The sequence below is a fragment of the Idiotropiscis lumnitzeri genome, chromosome 2, assembly GCF_059441095.1.
Source record: "Idiotropiscis lumnitzeri isolate Australia: NSW breed Sydney's pygmy pipehorse chromosome 2, RoL_Ilum_1.0, whole genome shotgun sequence".
Taxonomy (NCBI): domain Eukaryota; kingdom Metazoa; phylum Chordata; class Actinopteri; order Syngnathiformes; family Syngnathidae; genus Idiotropiscis; species Idiotropiscis lumnitzeri.
In genome coordinates, this window is record NC_142392.1 from 27,217,668 (window position 1) to 27,231,195 (window position 13,528).

General features: G+C 41.3%; 2 protein-coding genes across 2 annotated transcripts in view; both read right to left on the reverse strand.

Moving 5' to 3' along the window:
- The window catches only part of LOC148342153 (general transcription factor II-I repeat domain-containing protein 2A-like), a 115,519-nt gene that overhangs the window by 34,436 nt on the left and 67,555 nt on the right, over positions 1 to 13,528 (reverse strand). The gene's annotated exons all lie outside the window — the stretch shown is intronic.
- The window catches only part of LOC148342154 (uncharacterized), a 79,563-nt gene continuing 68,212 nt past the window's right edge, over positions 2,178 to 13,528 (reverse strand). The window contains exon 4 of the mRNA XM_088288084.1: positions 2,178 to 2,280. Within this exon, the coding sequence (XP_088144210.1) occupies positions 2,178 to 2,280 (103 nt within the window). The remainder of the gene's footprint in view (positions 2,281 to 13,528) is intronic.

Below are 13,528 nucleotides of genomic sequence, written 5' to 3' on the forward strand. Positions count from 1 at the left end.
AGCCTGAAATGTGCAGTACATAGACGACAAGTGGCGACTGCGCACCGGAGTACTCGAGACGGCACATTTTACTGATGAAGCACACGCGTTTGTTTGGCACTGGCATTCCATTGATTTTTTTTTTTTTTCATTTTATTTAGCATTTTGTTTACAGGCGACTAGTGCCTTTGCACATGGCATTATTTATATTGTTTACAAGATACCTTTACACAAATCTAAGCATTTGCAAATGGCATTACACCATCTCGGCACAATCTATTTGCAGGAAAAGATTTTGTGAGAGGTACCCTTTTTTTCCTGTTCTTTGTGACATTGTTCAAGTCATGCAAAGCAAGCTATTTTGAATGTTTATTCAAATGATTTTTGTACTTCTATTTTTCATTGAAAGTAATGTGTACCAGTTGGTCAATAAAAAAAAGCAGTTAATATGCATTTTCTGCATTTATTTTGATTTTGGTCCTCAGGGGGAATTTATCGTGCATTTATCGTTATCGAGGTAAAATTGCCCAATTTATCGCGATATTGATTTTAGGTCATATCGCCCAGCCCTAGTCAGTAGTCAGAACCCCGCAGATCACGCTACTCGTCCAGTTGCTGTGTATCAACTGCCTCTTACTAACTGGCTCACTGGCTCAGACATTCTGTTCCAGAGTCAAAAACCTGATAATGACACTCATGACCTTGTTGAGCCTAACACTGATGTAGAAGTCAGACCTAAAGTGTCCACACTTAAAACCATTGCCAGCACTAAACAACTTGGCTCTCACAGGTTTTCAAAGTTTTCCACTTGGAAATCTCTCATTCGTGCACTCGCTCGTCTCTTGCACATAAGTCACAATTTCAACTCATCCTCTTGTGGGCCTAAACAGTGCCGTGGCTGGCACTACTGTAAAACAGGGCCCACTCTAACTGAGCTTAATCAAGCCCAAAATGTTGCCATCCGAGCAGTGCAACAGGACATGTATGCAGAAGAGATCAAGTGTATACATAGACGAGACAAACTTTCTAAAACCAGTCCTTTAAAGAACTTGGATCCCTGCTTGGATACAAATGGACTCCTCCGTGTAGGCGGTCGCATTACTAACGCAAGCATCAACGGAAACGAAAAGAACCCCATCATCATTCCTGGTCACCATCATATTTCAACGCTTCTCATTAGACACTACCATGAACAACCTCGTCACCAAGGTCGTTTGTTCACAGAAGGAGCGGTACGTGCTGCAGGATGGTGGATTGTTGGAGGCAAGAGGAAGGTCAGCACAATCATCTTCCATTGTGTCACTTGCAAACACCTCAGAGCTCCTCTAAGTACACAGAAAATGGCTAACCTCCCTCCAGACCGTATCTCAACTGACCCTCCATTCACAAACGTGGGCTTAGATGTGTTTGGCCCATGGTTTGTTTCTAAGACGAGAACCCGAGGACACCTTATCCAAAACAAAAGGTGGGCCGTCATATTCACATGCTTAAGTATAAGAGCAGTCCACATTGAAGTGGTGGAGTCACTAGACACAGCAAGTTTTGTAAATGCACTTTGACGGTTTTTGGCTATTAGAGGATCTGTAAAAACCATTCGCTCTGATCGGGGCACAAACTTTGTCAGTGCATGCAAAGAACTCAAAATCCCCTTGAACATGGACAATGCAGCTGTACAAGCTTACTTGAAAGAACAAGACTGTACATGGATCTTTAATCCACCTCATGCTTCCCATTTTGGTGGGTCGTGGGAAAGGATGATCGGTCTTGCGCGGAGAATATTGGACACTATGTTTTTCCAACTCAAGAACACTAAACTCACTCACGAGGTTCTTGTCACCTTTATGGCAGAGGTGTCAGCCATTATAAACACAAGGCCCATTGTTCCCGTGTCAGCTGACCCGAGTGACCCACTCATTCTGACTCCGGCTACCTTGCTCACTCAGAAAGGAACCTCTCTTCAAGCACCAGCAGGCAACTTCTCGTTGTCGGACCTCTACAAGTGTCAGTGGCGCCAGGTCCAACACCTGTCAAACACCTTTTGGGACAAATGGAAGAGGGAGTATTTGCCTAAACTACAGCCACGCCGTAAGTGGCACTCTGCCCAACCTAACATCTCCCCAGGGAGTACAGTTGTGCTCAAGGACAGTCGTATGCCTAGGAACGAATGGCCTCTTGGACTCATAACACAGGTGTTTCCTTCAAAAGATGGTAAAGTCCGGACAGTAGAGGTTAAAGTCGCTAAGACAGATGGGACTAAAGTGTTTACTAGACCTATCTCTGAAGTTGTTGTGTTGATTGCGTCTTAACATGTATAAGGTTATTTAGTGGCGTCATATCACGCCAGACGGGGAGTGTTCTGTTACGCAGTAAAAGTTGTGTTTGTTTCTGTGTGTCGGTGTTCTGAGACTGTTTGAACATATTCAAATGCCTTTGATGCTCTCTAGAGGAAATTACGGGTAACTACAACTAATGTGCCTTTTTTTTTTTTACAATGCGGATGTGACGTGTCGTATTGCAAATAGACGACAACGACGCACGACGACGCACGTTTCTCTGCCGTCCTGAGAGATCGCACATGTCTTTATTTCGAGGTTGCATCGCCGGTGCGTATAATTCATTTGTGTTTAAGAGCGGAATTGTTTGGTTTGATGTATATTTGCCGGCTGTAATTTTCAAATTGGGCGTAGCAGTGTTGTTAGTAGCTTGCTACTCACGAACATGAGAGTGCTTAAGATGGCGTCTAGAACGCTTATATACAGCATAATGTGATATACAATTGTTCTTACATTTTGTAATTGCATTTATTTCTGATTTTCACAGTTTTACCCTTTTGAGTATCAGTAAACCTGCTTTGACAACAGCCACGTCTGCAGAGTCATTGATATAAGAAAGGTGTTCCTCGCTATAACGGCACACAGACATTATATTCATGCAGCCCGAGTGAACCACAGCATTGTTGCAAGTTCGGTCGGAGAAACGTAAACGTCCCACTGCTGGAGCAGCAAAGGCTTCTCGGGGCATAGGCGGAAGTGACGTAGGAGCTGACGCGCCAATGTGGCGTTAATTTAGTTATTTTGTTAAAAAAAATTCACAACCGAATTATAATATTATTTGAAATATATATCAAAAGAGAAGAGCCTGCAGTAAAAGCAAACACAGAGGCAAAGAAATAAATTTGAAAAATACGTGTTTAAATCATGACGTCATAAGCAAGCGCGCAGCTTCCGAAGGACATCGACCACGTCCACCGACCCGTCCACACCGGAACAAAAACACCCAGCGCTAAATTCTTCTGATTTAGTGTGGTACTGACTGTAATTTTCTCATAGGATGTCCAGTGCTACTCTAAAGGACTACGACATAATTCATTAAGTCTTTGTGTCCCGATAATCTCATCTTCGCGCGTTGATGCTTTTCGTCGTAGTTAGCTTAGCTTGTTAGCTAGCTAGCCGCGAACGAAAAGAGGCACATGACTCATCGCCAAGCAGAGATCAAGTGCGGATTTTTTGGAATTATCATTTGAAAATGTGTGCAAGAACGACACCCAAGTACGAAGAGGAACTTTGTGGAATAAAAGAAGAGAACGAGCAACATCTTCAACTGCTGGACGAAGGTTGCAACCAGCCTCGTGTTGTGCCACACAAAGCAGGTTTGTACCCGTCTTACTCTCATTTGCTTTGTAAAGAACGACTTTCTATCATTAAAAATGTGCATCACAACATTAAGTTGTTTGGGGAAATGCGTCCAAGGTTATTGCCGCTTTATTTTTAAATACTGCCTTTTACTTGCAGGTCTGCTGAACATTTGTTTTTGCCAAATGAAATCAGTGCAGAAAATAAATGCCAAAGAATAACCAATAGTGGGGGTGAACTCCGTGTTTTTTCCCAGTTTAAAATTTGAACTGATTGTTTCACATTTGACATTTTCTGGGTTTTATATCTTGTTCAAGCAATTCCTTACGGAAGGAATTCTGCCTGACTCTAAAAAATCTGCACGCTGGGGCGAAAACATCAATGGCGGTTGATCAATTTTAGTGGATAAAACACAAAATATTAAGTTTTTTTTTAAAATCAAGTACGTATTGGTCTTATTTATTTATGAACTTTGTACTGGCTTGGTCGGGTGAGAGTCAATGAACCTCGGGTGGCCCTGCACTGTTTTGTGCACATGTGCATAGTTTCACCCCATCCAAACATTTAAAATACATTGAATGCATCCATCCAGGGTTGCTCGGATCTCATCGGTGATCAAGCGCATGCTGCAAGGAATGCATCTGCATCTTTGGCTTACTATGGGCTTAAAAAGGGAGAACGCCACAACCCCCTTTTCCACCAACAAGTCCAGGAACATTTAGTTCCTGGTCATAAAGTTCCTGTGGCCCAGGTGGTTTGCATTTCCCCCGCAACTCATAGTTCCTGGTAATTTATGCAAATGACAATGTTGTGTTACTTTGTTACTCCTTACTGACACTCTATGGCTGTTAAGCATCGTTGCAGTTCTAAAATAATTCAGTGAACTCTTCAAATATTATGGTGGATCTTAGTCGAATTTGAATACATATTGGATAACTTTAAAATAGACAGTCATTATTCAAATATGTCAACATGAAAGTCACAGTGAAAGTGTTGTTGCTTAATGCTTATGTGTAGGGATTTTGACTCTTCAAACATAATGTTGTTTTAAAATTTATTTAAAAACAGAAATTTTATAAAAAATAAAAAGGGGAATGTTGGAATGTACTTGCAGGCTAAATGTCATTTTGGGAAAAAAAAACCAAACGTAAATCATGCAATAAATAGCAACTCTGATTCCAGGGCCCCTTTAATTCTTTTAGGCATCCAGATTATAATGGAAGCAAAAAGATACCCACGATGAAACTATCTCGAAATGCAAAAAGAAATACTTGTAAACATTTTTCACTTGAATGATTTCTATTCTATCAATGGGTTATGTTGCAATGGGCCCCAGTGGTCTGCATCAATAAGTTAGGGTCCCACAACAGGTGTTTCATCAGACGCACACAAGAGCCTGTGTGTGCTAACTTCAGCTCGCTTCCAGAAACGTCTGTGACTATGTCAGGAATGAAATCGGGCATCAGCCGCAACGTGCTTCCTTTTTAAATGCTCGTTTATCACTGTTGTGCTGCTAAAGGGAGGTTTACATCGTAGGATGTAATTTTGTGAAATGCCCCCATGGTCCGGTCCAAATCGGGGTCGCACACATTGCTCTGTATGCGGCAGGCACAAGTCAAGGTAACACGGTAGAAACAATATAAGACAAAGTCGCCGCCTGAGCTTTGACTTGACCAAACCAAATTAGTCTTTTTGTGTCCTGCAGACGTCAGACAAAATGATCTCTGTTCTGTGAAAGAGGACCCAGACTTGACTCACATCAAAAAGGAGGAGGATGAGGAGGAGATCAACAAGTCACCAGTGAACGTTGTCCCTATAAAGACTGAAGATGAAAACAAGGATGAGAGTGAGGACAAGAGAGGGGCGGAGCCTCCAAGCATCAGTTCAAGTCATCACGTGACAACAGAAGGTGATGAAGACCACTGGGGGCCATCACAAGCACATAATGAGGACACATTATCAGACGCTCATCACGATGATGATGATGATGATGATGATGATGATAATGAGCAAACTAAAGGTGAAAGGGCATGTCACACTGACTCATTATCTTCAAAGTTGTCTTTAAAAGGGCACAGAAATACACACAGTGGTGAAAAACCTTTTTCCTGCTCAGTTTGTGGAAAATGCTTCTCTCAAAAGGCAAATTTAATAGAACACGCAAGAACACACAGTGGAGAAAAACCTTTTTCTTGCTCAGTTTGTGGCAAAAGCTTTTCTTTTAAGCCAAATTTAAAAACACATACACGATTACACACTGGAGAAAAACCTTTTTCATGCTCAGTTTGTGGAAAAAGCTTCTCTCAAAAGGCACATTTAACAAGCCATGCAAGAACACACAGTGGAGAAAAACCTTTTTCCTGCTCAGTTTGTGGCAAGAGTTTCTCTCGAAGGTCTCATTTAATAAATCACTCAAGAACACACAGTGGTGAAAAATCTTTTTCCTGCTCAGTTTGTGGCACAAGCTTTTCTTTTAAGTCAAATTTAAAAAGACATACACAATTACACACTGAAGAAAACCCTTTTTCATGCTCAGTTTGTGGAAAATGCTTCTCGAGAAAGGAAAGTTTAACAGAACACACAAGAAAACACAGTGGAGAAAACCCTTTTTCCTGCTCAGTTTGTGGCAAGAGTTGCTCGCGAAAGTCTGATTTAATAAGTCACACAAGAACACACACTGGAGAAAAACCTTTTTCTTGCTCAGTTTGTGGCAAAAGCTTTTCTTTTAAGCCAAATTTAAAAACACATACACGATTACACACTGGAGAAAAACCATTTTCATGCTCAGTTTGTGCCAAGGGGTTCTCTGTAAAGTCACATTTACGACGCCACACAAGAACACACAGAGGAGACAAGCCATTCAGTTGCAGCGTTTGTGCTAAAAGATTCTCCACTAAACAGCATGCGGAGAGTCACAATTGTGCTGGTGAGATAAGCAGCGATACTTGAAGCTTAAAAAAAGACAAAAAAACTGAAGGAACTGAGTCTTTGTGGTAAGATGTAAATGTGATTTTGAATAAAATATGAAATATTGAATTTTGCAAAGCTCTTTTATTGACACTAAGCCAATGTGATCATTGCCAGAAGAACCATTGTGTCTGAGTGATGCTGATTTTTTTTTGTGTTTACATCAAACATGTAAATGCAATTAATTGTCTTTGCCTGGAACAACATTTGTTAACGTTATGCTTTTTAGTTGTCTTTTTTATCGTACTTAATGGAAAAGGTGTGAGAAGAAACTGCTTATGAAATCGGTATCTTCCACAATCATCAATAAAATCACTTGTTCCACTTGCTCAACTGGCCTTCATTACGCCGTGAAAAGGTGAAAAACAGAACTTGAAGTTGAACTATAAAAAGAACCAGAAAGTGAAACGCAAATCGTCTCAGTTTCTCTGAAAGGTTTTGGTATGTCAGGAGTTGGCAACTTGATGGCGACTGGAGTCAGCGCTGGTTTTCTTGCTGTGTTTGGGTGGCTCGGGTATGAATGGTCTATTGAACATAACTCAAACTCTTCAAATATCCCCTTACATACATTTAATATTATGCTTTCTGAATAAATTTCTGACTAGCTAAAACCTCTTTCTAGGTTGAGCTCTATCAAGTGTTTGGGATGTGTTGCTAAGCAGAATCTCACTTTGGAAAAAAACTATTTTGTCAAATATACCAAATATTTTTTTTCATGCTGTATTATATTTTTTATACATTGGATTATTTATATTGTGAAATAGGAAAATATTAAAATGTAAAATTGGAAACCACCTACAGACTTAATTCAATTAACAAATGTAGAAACATTTTATAAATATTGAACTAATTGAGAAGAGTCCTGATCTTGAAATAAATATTGAATTATAAAAAATACTAAAAAATTAATTCAATAACCCGACCCTGGATGAGCGGCAGAAAATGGCTGGATGGATGGAATAATTTAAATTGCACACATTTTCAAAAGAACAAATATGTTCAGAAATATTCAAGTGTGAAATAAAAAGATTCAAATTGTTGATAATTTTACATACTAAAACAATTGAATAAATATTGTATTATTACATAAGCAAGCTTAAATATACATTGAAATAAATAAAAAAAATAGTTGTGTATTTTTAAATGGCCTAATTTAGATATGGGATGTAATTCTCTTTATGAAACTATGAAGGGACTGGAGCTCACAGAAGTGACCAGTCTTGGTTCTGAAGTTCCGATGTAACCAGATACTGCCCTGAGAGAAAATAGGCCTGAGCATTGTTTATGGTGGGGGGAATTCTCTCGCCAGGTCAGTGACCTTCCAGGGTATGAGAGGAATTTAAGGTGCCTTCAGTGAAGTCCTACTTTGTCCTACTTGAATGAATCCACATCAAAATACCATCATTTATGACACCACGGCTGGACAAATAATATCCAGAAACACACTTAAGCACCACTAAGTGAGTGTTGGACGATATAGCTTCTCTTGAAAGGTCAGACTTGAAAATGTCCTTGCAAGTGTATCTGCAATTAAATCCACAGGACCTTTTCAAACTTGTCTTTATCTTCGGGTTCATCATAAACAAAGGTGTTGAATACCTCGATGGCCTCCGGCATTGGTTCGCAAAAGGGCTATTTTTCTTTCGTCTGCTCTGTTTCCGACTCCCACGGCGGCAAGGTAGAGCAGGAATTGTTGCTTGAAAGCCCGCCAACTCGCGTCCACATTTCCCGTCATTTTCAGCGCTTCTGGTGGCCTTACGGAGTCCATCTCCCGTCAGTCCTTTTCTTGACCCGCGACCTGGTACCATGTAACGTTCTGTCTTCTATCTTAAGAAGTCACGCAGGTAACGTGATGCTGCAAGCTTGTTTCTCTTTATTTACTGACTTGCATTCTCGTCTATGTGCAGACACACTTGTTCGTCTGGTAACCAAACACACGTCAGGCAATACTGCCAACTAGTGACTAATGATATAACTGCTATCATTACAGTTACTGTTGGAGTTGGGTCACCATGGAAATGAGAAGTAGTTAGTAAATCAACCTTTAAAAGCCAAACTTACGCCAGTACGTGTTCGTTTTTTTGTACTCAAGAAGAAAAGGGTCAAATAAAGACTCAACAACTGATTAGAGTTCCGATATTTAGTTTGTTCAGTTTCTGGAGTTCAGGAAATAGTACAAAGACAGATATCTGGGCGGCTTTTTCTTAATCTCACGAGAAACTGCACTCGAGCGAGCACAGTCGAAAAATGCGCGCCATCTTTCAGCCCAGCTTCAGTTTTTTATGTCAAGGGTAATGTAGGTTGAATCGGTCGTCCTCGCTCCCTCCCACGGCACGGGTCCACGTCCAAGGGAAGGTCCTCCCCAGGTTAGTCATCGTCTGGATAAGTTGATTCCCGTCTGGTTCCCAAGACTGGCACGCCAAGGCTGGCCTTCTCCGGCGGGCAGTCTCTCCGTCTCTCTCCCCGCTGGCATTCCTCTGTAATCTTGTCGGTGTGCATGTATATGCAGGTATACGTGTATGTGTCCGTGTATGTGCATGTGAATGTGCGTGTGTATGTGCACGTGTATGTTCAAGTGTGTATGTGCGTGTGCTCCGATCTCCAGTTGTTACGTCTTTCGGAATGTATTTTTTGCGATAGTGTCTATGTGACACCTCTAGTGCCAAATTTAGTGTGTTTGCATCTCTACAGCCAATTTGGAGAATGTGCTTTGTCGTCTTTGTCCATGAAGTGCTGTGAATGTGAGGGCAGCTCATGGAAATGCTATGTAGGCAAATTTGTTCTCACGACTGAGAATTTCAATAAAGTTCACACATTTAAACTAAGTACTATAAATTTAGCATATAAGAACAATATAATTAATCAGTAAACATCAGGCCTACAATCCCAGTCATTCTTGTGACCCGTGCTTCTAATTCAATTTGATAAATGCTTTTTGTTTCATCAATGTTCAATCAGGTTTCTTTCCTGAGGCCCGTCTTTTAAACATTCACTCAAACCACTTAGACATACAAACACTTTTTCTGTCACACTTTCATTCACCAAAAAGATACTTTCCAATTCCACACAGAGACCCCTCCCTCGGCGCTAATTTAGCCTCAATTTAGCCAGCGTATGCCAAAGTTTACCACTGTGCGTTTGTGGATTTTCCCATTCAGTCCCCGCGATGTAGTTTCTCCTGTTCCTCCTGGACGTGGCTGACGATCCTGCACCTGTGACGTCAAACAGCTCATAGATGTGGACGTTAGCATTCTGGTAATTATGGAATGCTGTCTTGTCCCTTAAAAGTTGTCATGTCAGGGCTGGTGTCGCAAAGTCATAAAACATCTGTCGTCCACCTTTGTTACATTTGATACACATCAGTTAATAAATCAGCTGCCGAACTATTTAATCCAACTTTATACTTGGCAAACCTCTCATCAATTGCTAGACATCTCGTGTTCTAAAGACTTTCTTTAAACATGATCATAAAATGTTTCAATTAAAACCTGTCCCAAAAACCTAATCCTTTTGTGTCATGGTCCGTTTTGTCCTATCATGTTTTTGTTTTGTGTTTGCCCAGCTGGAGTGGGGGCGTTTCCTTCCAGCGCTTGTTCCTGTTCATGTCGTCATGGCTGGAGAGATGCGCCCACCAGCCACGCACCTGTCACTCGTCAAGTCATTGATTACTGCACTATTTAAACACTCCACGCTGACTAATCAGCGTCGGAATATTCATCTTGCTCATGCCCCAAGTTGTGAATTCTAGACACCTTGTTATTGCATTCCGTGTACCTTGTTCCCGTTCATTGTTTGTGTTTCCGTTTTCATTTATTGATCTTCTCGGTTGCGCTCAATTGGTTTTCCTTGCCCTTCTGCGGTAAGCGATTTTTGTTCATTTTGTTCCTTGCCTTTTGCAAGCCTTTTTCGTTCCCGTCGTTATTCCCCTGGTGTCAGTTTTTCCACCAGCGTCTTTCGTTGCACTTTGTCGGTATTGCGTATGATTATATATCTTATATATAATGTCCGCACCCCAGCCACGCCTCCCCATCTCCAACCCTCACAAACAGCTACCGTCCATCGGCCACTCGACTCCCATCTTTCCAACCTCATATCTGCAACTCCCCCTGCTCATCCAACTGCTCCCACCACTTTCCCCACACTCTTCACCCTGCTTGCTTTGACTTTTTTCTTTCAATTTCCTAATCAACTCAGAGTTCCCAATGGTCACATTTCGTACGTCCGCAAGACACATGCTCAATGAAGCCTTTGTGTTTCGGTTTCATATACTTTTTATCTCAAGTAATTTCATCGCCAATCCTTTCCCGTAATTTAATTGCAAATCATCCCCTGAAATTTTTATACCAATCATAATTTTACACTCCCACCATTTCCCCATTTTTAATCAACTACGACTCAAGCAGTGTGGAACTCTCACCGGAGCAAGGTCCATCCTATCACAGATTTTTCCGTGTTTTGGATTCTCCTCTCTGTACTACCAAAATATCCACAACTTCATTATTTATCCACTCCAACCAATCAGGCAGTTTTATCTTATCACCGTTAGGTTTCCCCCTGTTCTGCTTCAGGGTTGCATTCACTCACACGATCGCTTGAACTTTCACACGATATATTGTATGCACCACACGTTACTTTAAGCATGTTTTGTTGTGAGTGTGGGACGCAAACCCCACTCTCTCCTTTTTATCATCACTCACCAGACATTAACACTCTACTTTTTCTTACACCCCCTAACATTAAACCAATTGAGCATCATAAGACATAGACCTGGGAATTATAAACATGAGACACAACAACCCAGTAGAACGCAGCACAGCAAGGGCCACAAATTGCCACGGGACACACACAACGTATAGACAATTGCACAACAAATACATGTCACAATTAACATTCAGACAACAGCACAAACACAGAACAGAGCAAGTGAACCACATTGGAACACCCCGAAATCAAGAAACTGTCAACAATATCGGAACACCTTAAAATCTATTCTATATTCCAGCAACCGGAACGTTCCACGCCTCGGTCAACCACATATACCGTGACTGCGCGCTCTTTTACCGTGACTGCGGTTGCAGTGCGACCATCAGCTCGTCAGCTGTGCACTTCCCTTCACCGTATGCCTCTGCAGCGACAGATAATGGCGGTCCGAAAGTTCGAATCTTTCCCAGCCTCAGTCCACTTATATACTATACTATACTAACTATACCGAGCGTCACTTTATTGGGATCGCCGTGCACACGTTCTGCTATTCAGCTGTGCATCCCCTTCTTCGACTGCCAGAGCACGAGTCCCCCTTTTTGACTACGGGTGCTAATTTCTGTTGCCGGCCGACAACAGTAGCCCCCTACTTATTTCACCTGCGTACGCTTCCAATATTACTAGTAATCCATGCGCAATCTACATTCTATACAAAGCATTCCTGAAGTCCAGAAACAATATATCCAGAAACACGAACAAAATTTAACGGTCTAATAATCGGCCACGTCTTTCCACTCTACAAGATAACAAATCAGGAGACTTTGAATAAACAGGCTCTCCCCTACCTTTGTTCTGATTGTCAAGGCCTGGAATATTGTAGAGTGTGAAGAACAAGCCGCAAGGACTCCCTTTTTGAGAAAATCACGTCGGGGTCACCAAAACTGCTGGAGTTGAACCACCGAGAAAACGAGAAATATTTCGAAAATGAACCTGAAAATCCAAACTTACTCCAATGCGTGTTCGTTTTTTGTACTCAAGAAGAAAAGGGTCAAATAAAGACTCAACAACAACTGATTAGGGATGCGATATTTTAGTTTCTTCGATTTCTGGAGTTCAGGAAATAGTATCTGGGCGGCTTTTTCTTAATCTGACGAGAAACTGTACTTGGACGAGCACAATCGAAAAATGGCGCGCTGATCTCAGCCCAGCCTCACATTTTATAGGAGGTTTTCTATGTCAAGGGTCATGTAGGTTGAATCGGTCGTCCTTGCTCCCTCCCACTTCCGCGTTCCACGTCCAAGACTGACCTTCTCAGGCAGGCGGCAGTCTCTCCGTCTCTCCTGCTCACATTCCCCTGTAATCTCGTCAATGTACAGATTGTGTGGTGTATGTTTTCCCAGATCAAATTATGTGTTTTTGGTGTTCCTGATCGCGTCCCGGTGACGTCCTCCCCTGCCCAACTTGATATGTTTGAATCTTCGATGGCCTATGTGGAGAATGTGTTTTATCGTATTTGTCCATGAAGTGCTATCTGGTTTGTCATCAGTTTGACCTGAGCAGACTGAATCTGTTTGTTCTGAATGAGAGTGTGGGTCATGAAAATACGATGTGTGCAAGTCTGAGGTCTTACATTGAAACTAAGTCATATAAATTTAGCATATGAATGCATCAGTAAACACCATGACTACAATCCCATTCAATATTATATATGCACTGCACTTCTACTTTCATTTGATAAATGCTTTTTGTTTCATCAATGTTGAACATATTCAGTAAATATGAACCTGCTAAATTAAATAATTGACCTTTTGTCCCGTGTTTAAAATAATGCCAGCAATCTTAATACAATCCTTCACTATTAATTACATAACGCCTACAATAAAGCATAACTTTAACTCTATTGATGAAAGTAAAGTTTAATTTAGGCTATTAAGTAACTCAGTGTTGGGCCTTCAAGGCCTTCTCTGCTGGCCAAACATAATCAATAATAAAAAAAAAACATAATCGGCGCATTGGTGTCATATTCTAGCTGAGCGTTGTATTTTTAGGTGAGAGTTTTGAATCCAATCGGAATTCCGCTAGCTCGTGTTGCTGGGCAGGTTTCACAATACGAGGAGCGTGCATTATTCGTTCCGAGGCCTTAAGATGCAATTGTGCGAGCGTCTCTTCTGTCAAAGTCAATGAGCTTTCATATTTGTTCGACGGTTGCGATAGCCAATCAGATCACGAGTTGGTTACAGTGAGCCTTT